Source organism: Dysidea avara, chromosome 13, assembly GCF_963678975.1.
Source record: "Dysidea avara chromosome 13, odDysAvar1.4, whole genome shotgun sequence".
Classification (NCBI taxonomy): Eukaryota; Metazoa; Porifera; class Demospongiae; order Dictyoceratida; family Dysideidae; genus Dysidea; species Dysidea avara.
The window spans coordinates 2,922,919-2,941,520 of NC_089284.1; the positions used below are offsets into that span (position 1 = coordinate 2,922,919).

The 18,602-nt window shown below is 38.3% G+C and overlaps 1 protein-coding gene across 2 annotated transcripts; it reads right to left on the reverse strand.

Annotated features, from left to right (window-relative positions):
* Positions 1–985: 985 nt before the first annotated feature.
* Positions 986–18,185, reverse strand: LOC136243336 (uncharacterized). 2 transcript variants are annotated; one of them, XM_066034859.1, is made up of 4 exons: positions 18,038–18,185; positions 3,646–5,623; positions 2,877–2,939; positions 986–1,264 (listed from the first exon to the last, which is right to left on the reverse strand). In XM_066034859.1, exons 2-4 carry the CDS (start codon positions 5,621–5,623, stop codon positions 1,065–1,067), a joined length of 2,241 nt encoding a protein of 746 aa, XP_065890931.1. In that variant the 5' UTR covers positions 18,038–18,185; the 3' UTR covers positions 986–1,064. The 2 variants fall into 2 exon arrangements, with proteins under 2 accessions (XP_065890931.1, XP_065890930.1); XM_066034858.1 differs by lacking the exon at positions 18,038–18,185 and adding an exon at positions 5,977–6,055.
* Between the last annotated feature and the right edge of the window lie 417 nt (positions 18,186–18,602).

The window sequence follows — 18,602 nt, forward strand, 5'->3', positions numbered from 1 at the left end:
GAAGCGGAAACGTAGCGTGTTACAAGGACTGGATACTCTCACCGTAGCTAACAATGGTGGCGAGATACAAGCTAGCTACTGTAAGACTGATCACAAATAATATAGAGTAACTCACCTAATATCGGACGGGCTCCAAAATCGGACGCGATTACTCGAACTACAACAAGAAATTTTGAACAACTTATATGTCTTTAGATAGTTCAAGGCTGTGGGACTTTGCACACCAAGTATCAGCTTTCTCGGCTTCTTTGTCTGGTGGCAGCAGCCCTGCAAAGTCATTTCCGATTAATACGTATAATCGGAAAAAAAAGTCGATTCACGGACAGCCAGCATTTATAGACTAGATCTGCAATCCATCAACCATTCGTTATATTGGTGGTGAAGGGCAACTCTTCTACTTTCTAAATATCTATAGTTTATTTATTTTAAATCCCTTTCACTATGAATTACAACTGAAATAAAACAGGATGTCACTGGAGTGATGATCGCACGTGATTTTGTATTAGTTCCGGTTTTGTAATTAGTGAAGCGCGGTCCGCAGCGTGTGCTTTTGATTGCACGTCTACTGAAATGATTAATTCCCTGTTGAAGTGGTAGGTATTATATAGTATAAAACAAGCAGTTTTTCAGCTTTTATTAGCATGCGCGGCTTTTTCTGGTAGATTGAAATCCACACAATTTCAGCTATTGGGTGGTTTTTTTGATTGAAAAAGGTTGCAACTATGCAAGTACAGCTGAGAACATGGAACAAAGCTCGAGAGGGAATTCATCGTACATAGCTGCCTACCCAGTAATAATAAAAATAGCTCACTGAGTACCAGGCAAGCTTGTCTGTCCAGTTAGCCACTTTTAAATGTATATAAACATCTCGTCACATTAAACTATGCTGAAGCCACTAAAATGATCACATTCTGCTCTAAACTAGCTAGCTAACTCTACACAATTCACAACAGTTTATCATAAACAACTTTTGTCCAAAAAACAAATGAACATCTGAGTGTAATTTAATTTCAACGAAAGTAATGTATAATCACAACATGACTCAGTAAATAGTTGAAACATGTTTAGGTTTTACAATCAGAACAATACCAGGAACCAGATGGCTTCCTTGATAATCCAACACAATTAAAGTGGAACCAGCCAAGTTTGCAGCTTTTGTTTTCACACAAAATCATTCGACCATATTCTTCTTCACGACATATACACCATAGTTGATCATCTTCTTCTTCAATGACACTTATTTCTTTACTCTTCTCTTGATCCACTATTAAGAAATCAACAATGCATTACAGTAGCATCTCCATATAATGCACACTGTGGGACCAATCAGTGATTGCATAAGAAGGAAAACTTAAAACATATTTACTCAGATTATGCCACACACACTCCCAAATAGTACTGCAGTGGTGTGTGCTTTCAAATGTTTTTGTTTCAGTAAAATAATAAATATATTCAATTACATCACACCCTTGAATAGTGTAACACCCCATTTTTACTGCTATCATTAGCCATCAATGGCATTTATTTCCGTCACTTTGATAGGCCATGACAGTCAAATTTCAATTACTGCTTCAATGTTATAGTCACCAAACAATGAAAGGAACAAGTCAAGCCATGCCGGATGTAGGCGAGCACTTGGAGAAATTACCACAGATAAACACTGTGACGGCAACTGGTCCAACTTGATACTTGAACTGTCATTACCTAAGAAGATATGGAAGCTGTTTTCAAGACAGAGGTTGGCAAGAATATAGTTGAGAACACTGTCAACAATCTAGCCAATTGCTAAGAGACACAATGTGTCCAATACTCATTTCCACTACTGGCGTGCTAACATCCAGAAACCACCAAGATAACCAGAACCGCGCAAAGAAAAGAACCTACCTATGGTAGGAAACTAGTTGCTCCACTATTAAAACAGTACTGTAGAGTTGTTAAATGACCACTGCGTGTTGAATTATCAAGCAATTTGTGTGCATTTTTATTTAAAAATTGTAACTACTGTGTGAAGCAATTTTACGTATTGAAAATTTGCATTGATGTCTGTTAGACACCTGGAATTTATCAATTTTTAGTGGTTGATGATGGCTGTAGGTGTGACATACTGGTCAGTAATTTGGTAATCTTCTGGTAATTGTATCATGCAAGCTAATGGCATTCCAGTGATTGAGCCAAGGTTCGGATAAACGATTACTTTGACTCTGCACATTGTCCTCTGTTACTGGTCAGGGGAGCCATCTATTGATACCAAACTTGGTACACAGGAAGATGAATACCTCTGCCAAAAATTGTGTTCCAGGAATGTTTGGATGAGAAGGTATGTGTGACAGAATAAATGTCTATTAATCGGTTGCTTACGTTAGATAAGTAGCAATGTGTTGTGCCTGTTAACAGGATGGCTAGTAGTCAGTAGATTTAAAATAGTAGCAGCACATCCTCAGATTATATTGCAGTGCAGCACTATTCACAGTTTGTACCCATGTGGTAAACATCCAAGTTATGCGGTATTTAGGCCACATGTATAGTGTTTGTGTGGCTGATAATACTGTGCCAAGAACTTTTAAGCTGTACAATACATAAGCAGTTTTAAACTCTTTGGACATACCACAGCACTTTTACCTGTGAAAAGGGCAGCCTCCTTAATTATATAAGTAATACTGAGTAAAATTTGATCTGCATCAACTGCTGCGGCAGTCCCAAAAGTGTGCATTATTTTGGGACCATGCAGTGCTAGGAAAAGGGTTAGACATTTAGGCAGCTAATTTGAAAGACATCGCTCAGTTTAATATACTACTGCTAAGCAAAGTCTTACAACTTTACAAAATATCAACATTGTATATATGTACATCATACATGTAGCTATAATGTAATTTTACCTTTATCTTTTACACTGTCCAATGTGGTAGGGTGTTGACTAGGAGCTTTAGCATTGTTGGCTGCTGTAATGTAAGAAAATTAGTTTTTACAATGCATAATACACATACATTGAGTATACGTATCCAATGCTCTATATTCCTAGAATGACCAGTACATTTTCACATATATTAATAATCACAAAGATCATTCCAGACGCATTTAACTTTGGCCAGCAAGCACAGTGTTGTTGTACTATATGATAACCTTGAGGGTAACTCAATGAGAATAACATCTGAAAAACCAATAAGAGGGGTTTGGGCAGAGTAACACTCAGAATTATCAACTGCATCTCACCATATTAACAAGTATATAGTGTACAGTTACAAAACAAGGCGAGAAACAAGTTAATAGCATGTTCTGTGTTAATTTGTAAAGAGCTGATAAATTCAAGGAATAGTATTTACAGGGAGTCTAGTTAGCACAGCATCAACTTGTTACATAAGAAATTTAGTTAACTATGAAAGAAGCTATTACAGTATTTGGCAGTTAATACATACAGTACACATGATTTATAAGTAAAGTACCACAATGTCTAATTGCTATATAGGTTTTGCAAATGATAAAAGCATTACTACAATGCTTTGGTGTAAGCACCATGCCCTTATTGTAAAAAAAAACAACAACAAAAAAAACATTCAGTTATATACTTGTCAGTCAACAATGTAGCTAGATAAATTAAGTTTTATAGCCAACAAAATTTATCTAATATAACTAGTAATAAATTCCTACCTTTTTTCTTTTCTTTATCCATTTTAACCTTCTCCTTTTCTTTTCTCTTCTTTTCTGCTTCATCCTTACGCTGTCTCTTCCTCTCAGCTTCTTCCATCTTCTTCTTTTCTGCTTCATCCTTACGCTGTCTCTTCTTTTCAGCCTCTTCTATTTTCATCTTTTCTTTCTCTTCTAACATTTTAAGGTTCTCAGTACTTGTTAATATGCGAGCTGATGTTTTAGGGTGTTTGGCAACAGTCTTGACATCTATATGTTGTGAAGACAGAACTTTAGAAAGTGCTGATGAGCGCTTCAGCAGAACAGGAATACTTTTAGCAGCACCATCATTCTGAGTCTCCTTTGTTGTAAGTCCCTTGTCAGCAGCAAGATCAACATTTTCCAAGTGCTTGGGCACTATCTGTACCTCAGAATTAGGCTCAACCTCTTTTGATGTATCTTTGGGTGGTATCAAAGACTTAACCACTGGACACTCCTCTACAAATCCAGTGCCACCTCCATCGGTATTTTTTCCATCCTCATCCAATACATTACTTTTATCTGCTTTCAACTGAAGCCACCGATTGTAGCGCTTGTCATGAGTAAGATCATACCCTTCCTCATACCTACGAGTGAAAAGCATAGTTTCTTCTTCGCTGAAATAAGTTGATGGTATTGATTTGCTGCTTGATGGACTGTAAACAGGGAGGAATTTCAACTTTGTGCCTTTGACCAGATGTTCAGGATTAAATTTTGAAGGTGTTAAAGCTGCTAGTGGTGTTAAAGCATTTCTGTTAAATGGGAATATTCCAGTTGTGTGAAAGCCTGCAGTTATATTGGCCATGGTCATGCTTTGAGCCCATGCCTTAGCAAACAATTCTGAGAAATTGTAGCGTGTTATGACTTTACCTGGGTTGTTTGTCATGTATTCATGGCATACCTCTTTCCAGGCAGCCTTCAGTGGCCCAAAACACCCTTTGTCTAGTGGTTGAGTCAAATGGGTGGAATGAGGTGGTAAACAAAATAATATTACATCCTCCTTCGCTGCCATACGAACAACACATGGTTGTAAATGTGTTGAGTGACCATCCATTATAAGTAGAAGAGGTCTACAGGAAGGTGCATGAATAAGAAAATGATGCTTGAACCATTCTTCAAAGAGTTCGGTATCCATCCATCCATTTGATGATAGTGCATACATGGTTCCTGGTACTTCCCCAAATGCATATTCTGGTCTCAAAGTTTTTCTATCAAGTACCACTAATGGTGGAATTGCATATCCAGCAGCACTACAACAAGCAAGAACTGTGATCTGAGATTTATCATTTGAGGTGACAGAAGTGGAGTGCTTTGCGCCTTTTGCAACCACGATTTTTGGTGAAATTGGATTTAATGACATTCCTGATTCATCTAAGTTGAATATCTGATTTGGTCTGCCTTCAAGCTCATGATCAAGCAATGTTTGCTGCAACAAGTCATAGTAGTGATTGAGAATTTCTGGTTGGGAACAAACAGCACGCACATATGATAGTGACTCAGCCATGCGTAAAGCTAAGGTGCCATGCCTCTTCATAAATGACTTCCACCATCCTTCTCCAACAGTACGGTTTATTCCTTTAGTGGAAATTACTCTTTGAACTAAAGCGAGAACTTGTTTCTTCGAACGGGCATATCCCATTGATGCACAGCCTTCTAAAAATGACACCATTTCATCCTCTTCTTCAGCACTTAGGAAAGGAAGCGGACCAGGTTTATTCCCTGTTACTCTGCCGGTCATTCTGTCATAGAGCGTACTTTTTGGAATGTTATAGGTCACTGCTGCTCTCCGAATTGATTGACCTGCACGGACACCATCGCATGCTGCCTGCATGTGTGCATCATCCCATTTAGTGTACGTTGATGGTCTTGAGGAAGGTATCAGTGGAGTATGAACGCTTAATCCTGAGGAACGTATGATTCTACTCTTGGAAGAATTCTTAGCCGCTATAGTCTGAGCTGCCATCTAGAAAACAACACAGAGAATTCTTTAAGTGATAGAGTTTACCATCATTGCAAACAATATCAGGCAGCCTATAGATATAGTTAGGTACCCGGCATGAAATACGTATACTGAATATTCGTATTCATAGCGACTAGACTAGCTTACTGCTATAGCTTTAAAAACTTATAGGCCTACATCAAATTCAGATCATACATAGATTTATAAACCCCAGGTTTATAAGTCTACGGGATTACATACAGGTATATAGTACTGCTAGCTACTCCGCATCTATAATGGCGTCGTGCATGTCAACTCACGTTACCAGTAGCTACCATGTATGGCTATTACGCTCACATCATGCACACTCTACGTACCTTTACTTCACTTGAACGGCGACAAACCAGGTAGACTATAGTCTAAGCATCAATTAGCAACTGCAGTAAGAGAAATTTTGGCCCGCGCTTCACTAATTACAAAACCGGAACTAGTACAAAATCACGTGCGATCATTACTCCAGTGACATCCTGTTTTATTTCAGTTGTAATTCATAGTAAAAGAGATTTAAAATAAATAAACCATAGATATTTAGAAAGTAGAAGAGTTGCCCTTCACCACCAATATAACGAATGGTTGATGGATTGCAGATCTAGTCTATAAATGCTGGCTGTCCGTGAATCGACTTTTTTTTCCGATTATACGTATTAATCGGAAATGACTTTGCAGGGCTGCTGCCACCAGACAAAGAAGCCGAGAAAGCTGATACTTGGTGTGCAAAGTCACACAGCCTTGAACTATCTAAAGACATATAAGTTGTTCAAAAATTCCTGTTGTAGCTCGAGTAATCGCGTCCGATTTTGGAGCCCGTCCGATATTAGGTGAGTTCCTCTACCTGGTCTGATCTACATACCGTACGCAAGGAAATTTATACGTGAGAGAATTTGACGAATCGGGTTTGATTTTCTTAAGTCTAAATTTCCTTGCGTATGGTATGCATACAGATCAGTCCAGTTAGCTATATTATCTATGACCAGTCTTGGCTAGCTTGTATGTCGCCGCCATTGTTACAGGGGGTCCTTCACATACAAAATCCATCTACGAAATTTCGAAATATGGAAATTTGCCAACCAAATTTCTAATTTCTGGATAAATTTCTACCAAATTTCCAAATTTCTGGCTTGGAAATTCTTGGGTGCTACGAAGTTGTAGCTTGAGTTGCAGTATATTCCGTGCCTTAGGCTACTGTATTATGGTTTCAGTATGGGTTCAAGCCGAGCCGAACGGTTCACTAGAGGTCTGGTAAGCTGTCGTGACTCTATCATGGTTGAAGTGAGGTAGGAATTTGAATAAAACACTCACCTGTAATCCATGGACACACCAAAACGACTTGCACTGTGGCCTTTGCACCGTGGGAATCGAATCAGCTCGAAAGTATACAACAAATTTACGAAGCAGATTACGGACAAATGTTAGTGCGTATAATCTAGATGGCGCTATAGGTCTTCTATTGATAGTGACCCCTCTTCCTTGCATCTGGCCTCGTGTATATACACATATAAATCCATGCAATATAACTTACACTAATGAAATAATCAAAATTCAATGCCAAACATTATAAAAAATTTAATTGTATGGATTTATGTATTTAAAATTTCAGTTATTATTTCTGAATTCCCAACAAAAATTTCTACATTTCTAATAAAAATTGCCAAATTTCTATGGTCATCGACGACATTTCTGGAAGTGAAGGACCCCTCGCATTGTTAGCTACGGTGAGAGTATCCAGTCCTTGTAATACGCTATGTTTCCGCTTCGCAAACTTGTATATATACCAGTATACGACTATATTTGCTTCGAAATCACCATCAGCCACTCTGGATATCAGTAGACAATCGTGCCCTGAGTGCAAATGAAGAACAGAGTCCACGTCCTGTATCCCTTGCAAGCGCACCGAAATTAATTTTAGTTGAATACGCGCTCATCAACAATAAAATTCTGGTCCGGTCCGGTCCGGGTTTTAACGAAGGCCGCGGTCAAATGCCCCACTAGTGGGGCAGAGTTTCAGATCAAATCAGGTCAAAATCCCCCACTAATCCCCTAGTAAGCCCGGGAGGGGGGTAGTGGGGCTTAACATTGATAGGTGCATTAGCTAACCCGAGAACAGCCTCAGTGATTTCAGCCACTAGCGAGAAGCACGACAAGAAAGTCTCCCAGAAAGTAGTAGTGATGCAATCATTCAAAATTTAGAGGCGTGTTTGATCGTGTTCGTAGCTCCAAGAAACTCCTCTTGATTCTTCGAGTGATCTTCGGTCCTGGTATTCGCTTCCTGGCTCTGGACACGGCGCTAAGTAGGTTGAGTTTACCATTTGTTACCGTGTTATTCTCTCGCTCTGCTTCTTGAGTTCTGATCCTTTGATGCGCACTTATTGGAATGCCCGGACGGCGTAAGAAGAGCCGTCGAAAACAACCAGTTGATCTGTCTAATAATGACGTCGATGTTGACGATGATGACCCTGACCGTGTGCGGTGCTCTTGTGGGCGGCCTTTTGGTACTGATGGGTTTAATTTTTAACCCTAGTGCACCCTCAAATCAACCCCTACACTCTGCATACCGACGTCATGACAAGGAAAAGAGACGTGAATACCAACAACGGGTTCATGAAGTAGAGAATGCCTCATTTACTCCCTTAAGTTTTACCACTACTGGTGGAATGGGTGATGCTGCTACTCAGTTTTATAAGAGATTGGCCAACCTTTTGAGTGCAAAGCACAGTCTTTCCTACGGAATAGTGATGGGATGGCTGAGATGCAAATTGAGCTTCTCTTTGTTGAGGTCTGCAATTATGTGCATTCGCGGTGCCAGGTCCAGTTTGCGCTGTCCCATTGCTGAGGCACCGATTGCAGTGCAGGTCACTGAGGCCCATATGTAAGATAATTTGTTTTTGTTTATTATGTACTGTTTTATCTTATGTCATTAATTAGTAATTATAAAAAAAATTAAAAAAAAAAAAAGTTAAGTCTCAAAAAATCATTCAAAATTTTGAATGCCTATCGATACTTTTTGAGAAGCCCATAAAACCAGTCTAGCAGCGTGAAAAGTTTTAAATGAAGGTGAAGCCCTTCATATTTAATGTTTTTATGTAGCTACAGTGTAGTTTGAGGCAGGTGGAACACTACAATCTGTTGTAGTAGCACAAGTAAGCCAGCCCCGTACATCGCTCAGCTCCAGCTGTCACTACCATGTTTTCCGCCGCCAAATACAGCAAAGCTGTAGGCGCTATTGGCTTTTCTGGGGCATAGTGATACTGTATATTAAATTTATTAGGTCCTGTAGAAGCGTTTTTGGCGTGTTTCTTTCCAGTGACTCAGATACAAGCCTTCAAAGAGCTTGTTTCACTCGAAAAATCTACTAAAAGTTCAATAAAACAATGTAATAGTTATATTTTTCAAATAAAACAGTCAAACTTACCTGGCAGATACTTACATACAGCATAGATAATAGACTATGCATACAGTAACAATACCTTGCACTACCATCTTGAATGTATGTAATAGCTATTGTATCAATTATGAATTAGCTTTAATCAAGTATCTTTACAGCAAGAGGGTTCAATAATGATGGCTTGGAATTTTATTTTTGGAGCATGTTACGGTTGCATGTAGTAGATCTCTGGCTGGATGCAGGGTGTAATGCAGGGGCGGATCCAGGGGGGGGGGGGGGGGCTTTGGGGGCTGAAGCCCCCCCCCCCCCCCTTCATATTTAGGCTTTACTTGATCAATATGCTGAGGACTATAATGAAATTTTGTCTTAGCATAATTATATGATCACTAATAATACAAATACTCATAAAACCACCTTATAAACATCTTTCCAAGGTATCATCAGTGGATTTATGCTAAAGTTTATGCAACAAGGACCCGGATCAGCATTAGAGGTGTACAAGATCGAGATACTCTAATAGAGCAGTCAGCTAACTACTCTATACATTCACTGGAAACATGTAGTTGGTTCTGTTATGGAATTTTTCCAAATCTTCCTGCACCTATACATACAATGAAGTGCATTGGTCTGTTTAAAGCGCTTATATGTATGGCAATACTTAATTCAGGTACACAATTTCCATTGAAAATGCTCTCAAATTCAATCTTGTATTGCTCAAATTTCAAAATTTTCCACGTTCAACATTATGCACCTATTCAGTGCATGTTGTGCAATTGTGAGAGGGGTGCATCATGTACTTGGTTGTCTGTACCTACCCAAACTTTTCCATTAGCAAAATGCTTTAGAGAGCCATACCTATAATCTAAAGGCAGTATATGAAATATCTACAGGCAGAAAACATTATGAATTTTATGTGGAAATGTCTCCAAATTGCAGTATTTTAGCATCTATTTTTCAAAATTTTCCTAGTTCCAGCATACTTTGCATGCTGGGAAGTGTGCTTCACACATCTCTACCCAAGAGATTAGTACCTTGAGTTAGCCCCTCCCTTTTATAAATCCTAGATCCGCCCCTGTAATGGGTGCTGTTCTTAGTATACACATTCCATGCATTTGTTAATAAGTTATACCACAGCAATTGATATGTGTGGCTACATGCTATGTATATAGCCCCCTGCTTTAGCTAGGAAGATTTGGAAGGGGGTTTGAATTTGGAATATCTGGGAAATACCCAAGGTATTCCCCTACAGCCAGTTTCTAGACAAAAATTATGCATTACACAAAATCTGCCCCTTAGGCAGTAGCATTAAAATCAGCTGTGTGTATCTATCTAGCTGAAACCTACACTACTGTTTATGCAGCTTATGAACACTATCATAATCCTACTATACTGTATTATTAATGAAACTAGCTAATCTTCACTTCCGGATAGCATACTGATTTCCAACTTTAATCTTGTAGCACATCGCCCATCCACCTTTTGTTGGCAATTGGGACAGTTACTTTTTCTTTTTCTAAGTAACTAGTTACATATTACTTGCAACAGAACTATTTAGTTACAGTTACATATTACCCAAAAAATAAAGTAACTATAATAATATTACATATTATATTACTTTGTGTCCACAGCCTTAAGCTGTCACGTATGAAACTACCACCTTATCACTTGACGTGATTGCGTTGTTGGGCAATGTGCAAATCTTGGTTATAAGTAAGAAACTGGTGAATAAGCTTCATTCAGTAGGCTTCATTACTTCTAGGCATTACACAGTGGATTACTAACAAGATTAATAACTTCGTTACTTGTAGTAATAATATTGCATAATATTCAACTCGTTACAGTAACTATATTACTTAGGTAACATGTTACATTAGTAAGTAAAGTAACTTGAGTTATTTTACCTGTTTTTATAGTGTATTTCGTTATATTACTTAGTTACCACAAAAGTAATAATATTATGTAATGCTTTACTTATGTAACGCGTTACTCCCAACACTGGCAATTTGTTATTTCGAGTACAAACTTTAACATCATTCTTGGCTCTTCTCTCAACTCATCAGTAGGCTGGCTTGTACTCATTGCAATACATTTGGGACATCATGTGCTAGCCTCATGGCTCTAAAAATTGTACTAAACAGTGTAATATTCAATACTTTATACTAACCTGACACGTGTATATCATGACTACTGCAGCTGCTGCCCTTCAACTTTGTCATTTCTACCAGGTATCATGTGCACAATTGTTCATGTGATACACCCTTCGTTCATCGATTGATTCTCAGGGGGCCAACGTATACCTACTGGAGAGTTCCGAGGCTGAAAGTTTAATGCGATTTTTAATTTAAAAAAATTTCCACTGAGAAGGGGTTCTCCTGAACCATCCGAACCCTCTCTGCCTACGCCCCTGGTTATATCATAGATATTATATTCTCCATACCTACATGCTGCTGCAAATAGTTTAGCACCCCAGTGAAATCCCCCTGGGATATATACATGCATGCATCCATGCCATGCAAGATGAGACCCTGTGTTATGCCATTCATTATGCAATTTCAAGGTGTGCATGTGCAGTGTGTGTGTGTGCGTGTGTGTGTGTGTGTGTGTGTGTGTGTGTGTGTGTGTGTGTGTGTGTGTGTGTGTGTGTGTGTGTGTGTGTGTGTGAGGCAGCATAGCCAAGTGGCTAGAGCATCCGCCTGGTAATCGAAAGGTTCCCGGTTGCCAAATTGTTGTTGTTTCCTTGAGAAAAAGGAATTTTACTCACATTGCTCCAGCCTACCCAGCTGTTAAATCTGGACTGGTGTCAGCCCACCCATCAATGGGTACCTGGTATTAAATGGGGAAGCAAATGTCAACTGTCCAGAGCAACAATTCTTTGTGATTCTGAACGGCTATGCCCAGTGATGGAATACTGAGGGGATTGTTATCTCAAGACATAAACTTTGATTTCATATTCAATTTGGCATGCATGTCTTGTAACATCTCAGGAATGTGCCCCCGATCCTGTTTTTCCCATTTTTGGCAATTTGTTTTTGTAGCTTGTGTTTCTCGTCTCTATAAAAAGAACAAGAATTTGCTATTCCATACCTTACAAATGCTAAGTAGGGGTCAAGGATCTGGAAAAACGGCCCGAGTAGCCAGTCCTCGCTGCTCACTGCCGAAGGAATACCCTTCAAGAAGAAGAGTGCTATGAACCAAGCTAAAAGAATCACAACTCTTTTGAAACCTTGTATAGCCTGTAGAGATGCCAAATTAAAACTGAAATCTTATCTGATTTGATTATACCAGGCAATCGGCTACAGCTGTTCTACTGCCTTGCCCAGAGGAACACATCACAAATACATATACATATTAAACAAAACTCCGGCAAAAATATTAAACTAATGCAAAAACAACCAAAACTGTAGTTAGCTAGCTCACTACAAAGCTGAACACAGTTACAAAAAAAACAGACTCGTAGTTGCTACAGTACTGCTTATAGGCATACTCATTTGTGAATTTCCATGCATTTCCAAATACTAAACATAATGTGATTCAAATATTCAGGAGATTCTGCTTTGAAATCATGCTATGAAATCTTGCCAAAAATTGTAAGATTTGAAATATGGTGCAGGATATTTTACAGACCCCTTGGTTTGAACACTTGACTTTAGTTCAGTTACAATAGAGTGTCTGGGGTATGGCTGTATTATGGCGAGACTCTAATACCTTAAGCTTGAGGAATTACAACATTAAAAAGTTTTGAGTTTTGTACAGCCAGTCCAAATTGACATTGTGATAATGCAGTAATTCTATAAATTAAGCTGTCCTTCTCTGCATGTGAGCTTGTTAACTCCAGAGAGTCACCCATGATTCCTACACTCAGGGGCGGATCTAGGATTTATAAAAGGGGGGGGCTAACTCAAGGTACTAATCTCTTGGGTAGAGATGTGTGAGGCATACTTCCCAGCATGCTTTGCATGCTGGAACTAGGGGGGGTCTGGGGGTATGCCCCCCAGGAAAATTTTGAAAAATAGATACGAAAATACTGCAATTTGGAGACATTTCCACATAAAATTCTTAATATTTTCTGCCTGTAGATATTTTATATACTGCCTTTAGATTGTAGGTAAGGCTCTCTGAAGCATTTTGCTAATGGAAAAGTTTGGTAGGTACAGACAACCAAGTACATGATGCACTCCTCTCACAATTGCACAACACTGAATAGGTGCATGTTAGAATAATAATGTTGAAAGTGGAAAATTTTGAAATTTGAACAATACAAGATTGAATCTGAGAGCATTTTCAATGGAAATTGTGTACCTGAATTAAGTATTGCCACACATATAAGCGCTTTAAACAGACCGATGCACTTCATTGTATGTATAGGTGCAGGCAGATTTGGAGAAATTCCATAACAGAACCAACTACATGTTTCCAGTGAATGTTCTATTAGAGTAGTTAGCTGACTGCTCTATTAGAGTATCTCGATCTTGTACACCTCCAATGCTGATCCGGGTCCTTGTTGCATAAACTTTAGCATAAATCCACTTAGAATACCTTGGAAAGATGTTTATAAGGTGGTTTTATGAGTATTTGTATTATTAGTGATCATATAATTATGCTAAGACAAAATTTCATTATATTGATCAAGTAAAGCCTAAATATGAAGGGGGGGGCTTCAGCCCCCAAAGCCCCCCCCCCTGGATCCGCCCCTGACACTTGCAACTATAATATAATACACTCTGCTAAGGGCTCTGGACTTATTTTGTAGCATTTCCATTCTGAATCATCTATATAAGCATGTTTGCATATAATGGTTGTGTTTTGTATTGTGTTGTGTTTTGTATTGCATGTTGTGCTGTGCATATAGCTATAGTAAAGAAGAATGGCTCTTGCTGACTATATGTAATGATATTTTAATTTACATGCATGGGAGCAATTCACCTCTTAGTCTAACATAAAGTTTGTAGCTAACTGAAATTGATAATATCCATTATACATAACCTGGGGAATCAACCAAAAAGGAAAGGCTGGTTTTCATAAGGAATGGATCAGTATACTGAGTTGACTGAAAAGGTGTAATTAAAATTCTGTGCATGTCAACTTGATCCGGGAAGAATAGAATATGGGTTGTGTGCCAATAATAGTGGAAGAGGCCAGCTCCATTACACTTCACAGTAATGCGCTTGTCAATTTCCACAGAACTTGCACATTTTGTAACATGCATACATTAACTGGACTCTTTCATACAATATCATTCTTTATGCTTGATGCATCACCAGTTTCATGGAATGTATACCACTACAACCACCTACTCTGTTTGGTAGGCATCACCATCATTATACTATAGAGCATGCTCTTTCTTTGCTAATCTGCCTATATACCATTTAACATTTTCACTAAGACATTTTCGTTACAGGGCCTCACAATGGTGGAACAGATTGCCTATTGATGAGAATTTCACTGTTGCTATTAACAACAGTTGTTCCTTTTTGTTTTCATGTTTGTAATTTGCCTTATAGCTAGTTGTTGCATTTGTATTTGTGTCCATGTATTTGTTTTGTATCCATGTGTTAAGTTTTGTACTTGTTAGCTAGCTATGTATTTTTTGTCTGTATTGTATGTTGCTCAGTCAAAAACAGTAGTTGCCAATTGTCAGAGGGTGATTATAAATCAATCGATCAATCAATCAATTTGATTAAAAGTACCTCAAGATCAATCTTGAGTAGTATCCATTTTCAAAAATATGCCATTTCAAAGTCTACTCTTTGTTTAAAAATTGCCTTACAATCCAACTTTAGTTTTAATTTTCTTTCTTACAGTCCACCATAAAATAAATTCCCCTAAAATCCTATAAAACAAGGCTTGCATGTATGTAATTACGTAGTTCTTATTTTTAAAGTTTGCCCCTTTGCTTTGCTAATTACTTTCAGATCTCAATTATCTCTCTAAAATTGCTTCCAGATTCAATCCCATTTCAAAAAAATTCTCCTGGGGAAGTATGCCCCAGACCCCCACTAGCTAGTTAGTCAGAAATCCCTACAGTTTTCTTCTTTACTGGAACTTTGTCACACAAGCCCTCTCTTTACTTTAACTGTTTGGACATGGACAATCATGGCAATATACAGCACAAAAGTACATGCACACAATGTGTACCCCCCTAGGCTCAAGTTAGAACTAGTTCAGTGTAAAAAATAACTTTTTTAAGCCACTGCATTAACATAGGCGTAGCAACCTGGACAATTTTCTAAATTGCTAGAAGATCAAGATACTCTAATAGAACAGTCAATTACTCTAATAAAGCAGTCTCAGTATTTAGAAAAACAGTATATTACTGTGCAGAAATCAAAAGAGATTATAACGTACAGGTATTAATCATATTAACAAAACTGATTAAGTGTAGGGAGTTAATTACAGTGGGGAGAGGGAGTTCCACAACTTTACAGTGGAGGGAAAAAAGGAAAATTTATGTGAGTCTATTCTAGTTTGTAATTGGGTAAAGTATCCTTTTCTTGAATCACATTGATTGATCATGAGGATCAGTGAGTTGGAGGGAATATGTAAATTTCCATAGATTATTTTGTACATAGTTTAGCTGTGTTCCTTCTGGTTTGGAGGCTCTGTAGACCTAAAGACTCTAGCATGTTGCAATTGGTCATACTGGAATAGGGAGAAAAATTGCTAAAGCAAAATCTGGCTGCATGTCTTTGTACAGCTTCTAGTCTCTGGATGCTAACATTAGTGTGGGGGGCCCAGATGGAGGAATCATATTCAAAGATTGGATGAACCATTGACTTGAAACATATTGCTTTAATATTTGAAGGGCATTGTCTTAAATTATGATGCAGGAAACCATTTACTTGGGCAGCTTTATGAGCAAGAGACTGTATGTGGTTGCTCCACGCAAGCTTACTGTCAATTAATACTCCAAGGTATTTGGTGGTTGTAACTTCCTTGATAGGGGATTTTGTGATATAGTAAGTATGAGTTATTGGGCTCTTTTTATTAGTAATATGTAAAAATTCGCATTTTAAATGATTGAAAGGCATTCACCATTTTAGTGACCATTCTTCAAGGGTATATCTAAGTCTCACTGTAGTGAGATGTAATCATCCTTTGAGTAAACATAACCAGTGTTGGGACTGTTACTTTTTAAATGTAACTCGTTACCATTATTTACAACTGAACTATTTAGTTACAGTTACATATTACCCATATAATAAAGTAACTATAATAATTACATATTATATTACTTTGTGTCCACAGCCTTAAGCTGTCACGTGTGAAACTACCACCTTATCACGTGACATGATTGTGTTGTTGGACAATGTGCAAATCTTGGTTGTAAGCAAGAAGCTGGTGAATAAGTTTCATTCAGTAGGCTTTGTTACTTTGTAGTGGCTAGGCGTTACTCTGTGGTTCACTAACGAGATTAGTAACTTCGTTACTTAAAATAATATTACATAATATTAGACTCGTTACAGTAACTTCATTACTTACAGTAGGTAACGTGTTACATTTGTAAGTAAAGTAACTTGAGTTAAATCACCTGTATTTACAGCATATTTCGTTATATCACTTAGTTACTAAAAAGGGCAATAATATTACATAACGCGTTACTTATGTAATGTAACGCGTTACCCCTAACACTGATCATGAACATAACAATACAAAAAGACATCAGAGTTACTACGAACACAAGTAGCTGGAGATCATTGATATACATCAGAAATAATAGAGGGGCTAACACTGTTCCTTGTGGCACACTTGGGTTGCATGACTTTTCATGTTGTCTACAATGACACGTTGCATGGGATCTGTTCATTAGAAAAACTTGGAGCCAAGTTAATATTGGTTCATGAATTCCATAATGGGAGAATTTCTGATACAGCTGGGCATGTGGGACTTTATCACATAAAAAGCTTCAGTTGCTCAGTAAACTCATGAGTAAACTGAGAGTTAAGACATCATCGAGTCACACTGGCCTCCTTCATTTAGACATTCGGCAAAATCATTCACAGTGGTCAACTGGGTATCACAATTTCTGTTAGTGCGAAAGCCAGCTAACTATGAAGTTGTAAATAAGGATCATAGTTCAGTTTTATGTGCTTTATCAGTGACAATGTATATTTGGTGGAGGCCGGGCAGCAGTCTGAGTTTTTTTTCCGGCCTCTTCAACACTTGCGACTGAGGGTCTATCTAAAAGTATCTTGCTACGCGTATTGATTAGCTGCAGCATTTTTTTCTTTTGTTAGAAAATTTTTCACATTTTGTGAACTTACCGTTTTTGTTTGTTTTACGGAAAGTCAAGTTGGTTTGACCAGATCTCAGACCAGATTGAATCTCAGGTTTAATATGGCTCGGAATGGCACATCAAAATCTATTCCTCAAGCGATGTTTTGAACTCTACAGACAACTACGTAGGTGAACATTTCCCTCCTCAACAAGACATGTTTTCACACTGGCAACCATGACGACTGTGACAAGATCGATTGAAGCCTGAATGACTAAAGCTGGGAATGAAGGCTACTACTCGTAAGGTAGTGAGCACTGTGAAGCTGATGTACATGGTGTGACAGTTAAAACTGCTTTGAGACTGCACGATTGAGTGTCTCAGTTTAGTGGATGTCTCCAGCTACTCAGTAGTTGGTATTCTGGATTCAGGGGTGTCCAATTAGAGCAGTTTGTGCTCTAATTGGACACCTCTACATAACCGTACTACAGTGAAACTGCTCTAATCAGACACCTCTGTAATCCAGAGTACTTCTATAGTTTGACACTGTTTGTTGCATCAGCCATGTAATAGAGGGCTTGCATGCGTGAAGCAATAGTTGCTAGGTGGACATGTTTCGGGACAACTTTCTATGGCACATATTGGGTCAGAATGAAGGTAACGAGATTTATTCACTAAGCGCTGGGTATAGTGGCACCGGGAAGCAGGGCTGGTTTTGAAATATGAAGATCTTATCATTGGCTTGTGAAATAGGTGGCTAATTAAATTTCGATACATAACTCACCACTTCGCCTTTTTTAATGAGCTGGGTGGTATTTACAACACAATTCAACACTGATTCGCTTCATTACAGCCTGTACCAAATCCTGAGAAAGCTCTTTTCAGCCACAACACTGTCCCAAAACATGGCCGACAGCTACGGTTGCTTAGCAATTACGATGATTTACGTCATGCTGCAAATCCTATCTTGATGAATGTCAGGTTTACTGTACGTATGATGGAATTGCATTTAGTGTAAAGTGTACAGCATAGTAAGATACCAGAGCAGCAATTGGCTAAAATTAGACCTTTCAATCTATGCAGTAGAAGCCTTTTAAGCCTCAAGCTCACTACCAGATCTTGTAAAAGTCTTTCCAAGAATGTAGCCCTGCTAAACCTCACACCCATGCTACACATATACAAATCCTTTAAATGTGCATGCATGTATGAAGTGGGATCAGTGGCTGAAATATCTGATTTAAAAAGTAATAGTACTTTGGTATTTGGATGGTAAAATTAGTACTCAAGATACACATATATTTTGCCATAAGAATGATGCCATGAATGCTGTGGAATCTGATTTGTGAAAT

Coding starts and splice junctions, on each gene's coding strand:
- LOC136243336 (XM_066034859.1), bottom strand. CDS start 5,623: ATGGCAGCTCAGACTATAGCGGCTAAGAATTCTTCCAAGAGTAGAATC. Junction 2,940..3,645: donor GGATAAAGAAAAGAAAAAAG/GTAGGAATTTAT, acceptor CTTACATTACAG/CAGCCAACAATGCTAAAGCT. Junction 1,265..2,876: donor GGACAGTGTAAAAGATAAAG/GTAAAATTACAT, acceptor ATTTCTTAATAG/TGGATCAAGAGAAGAGTAAA.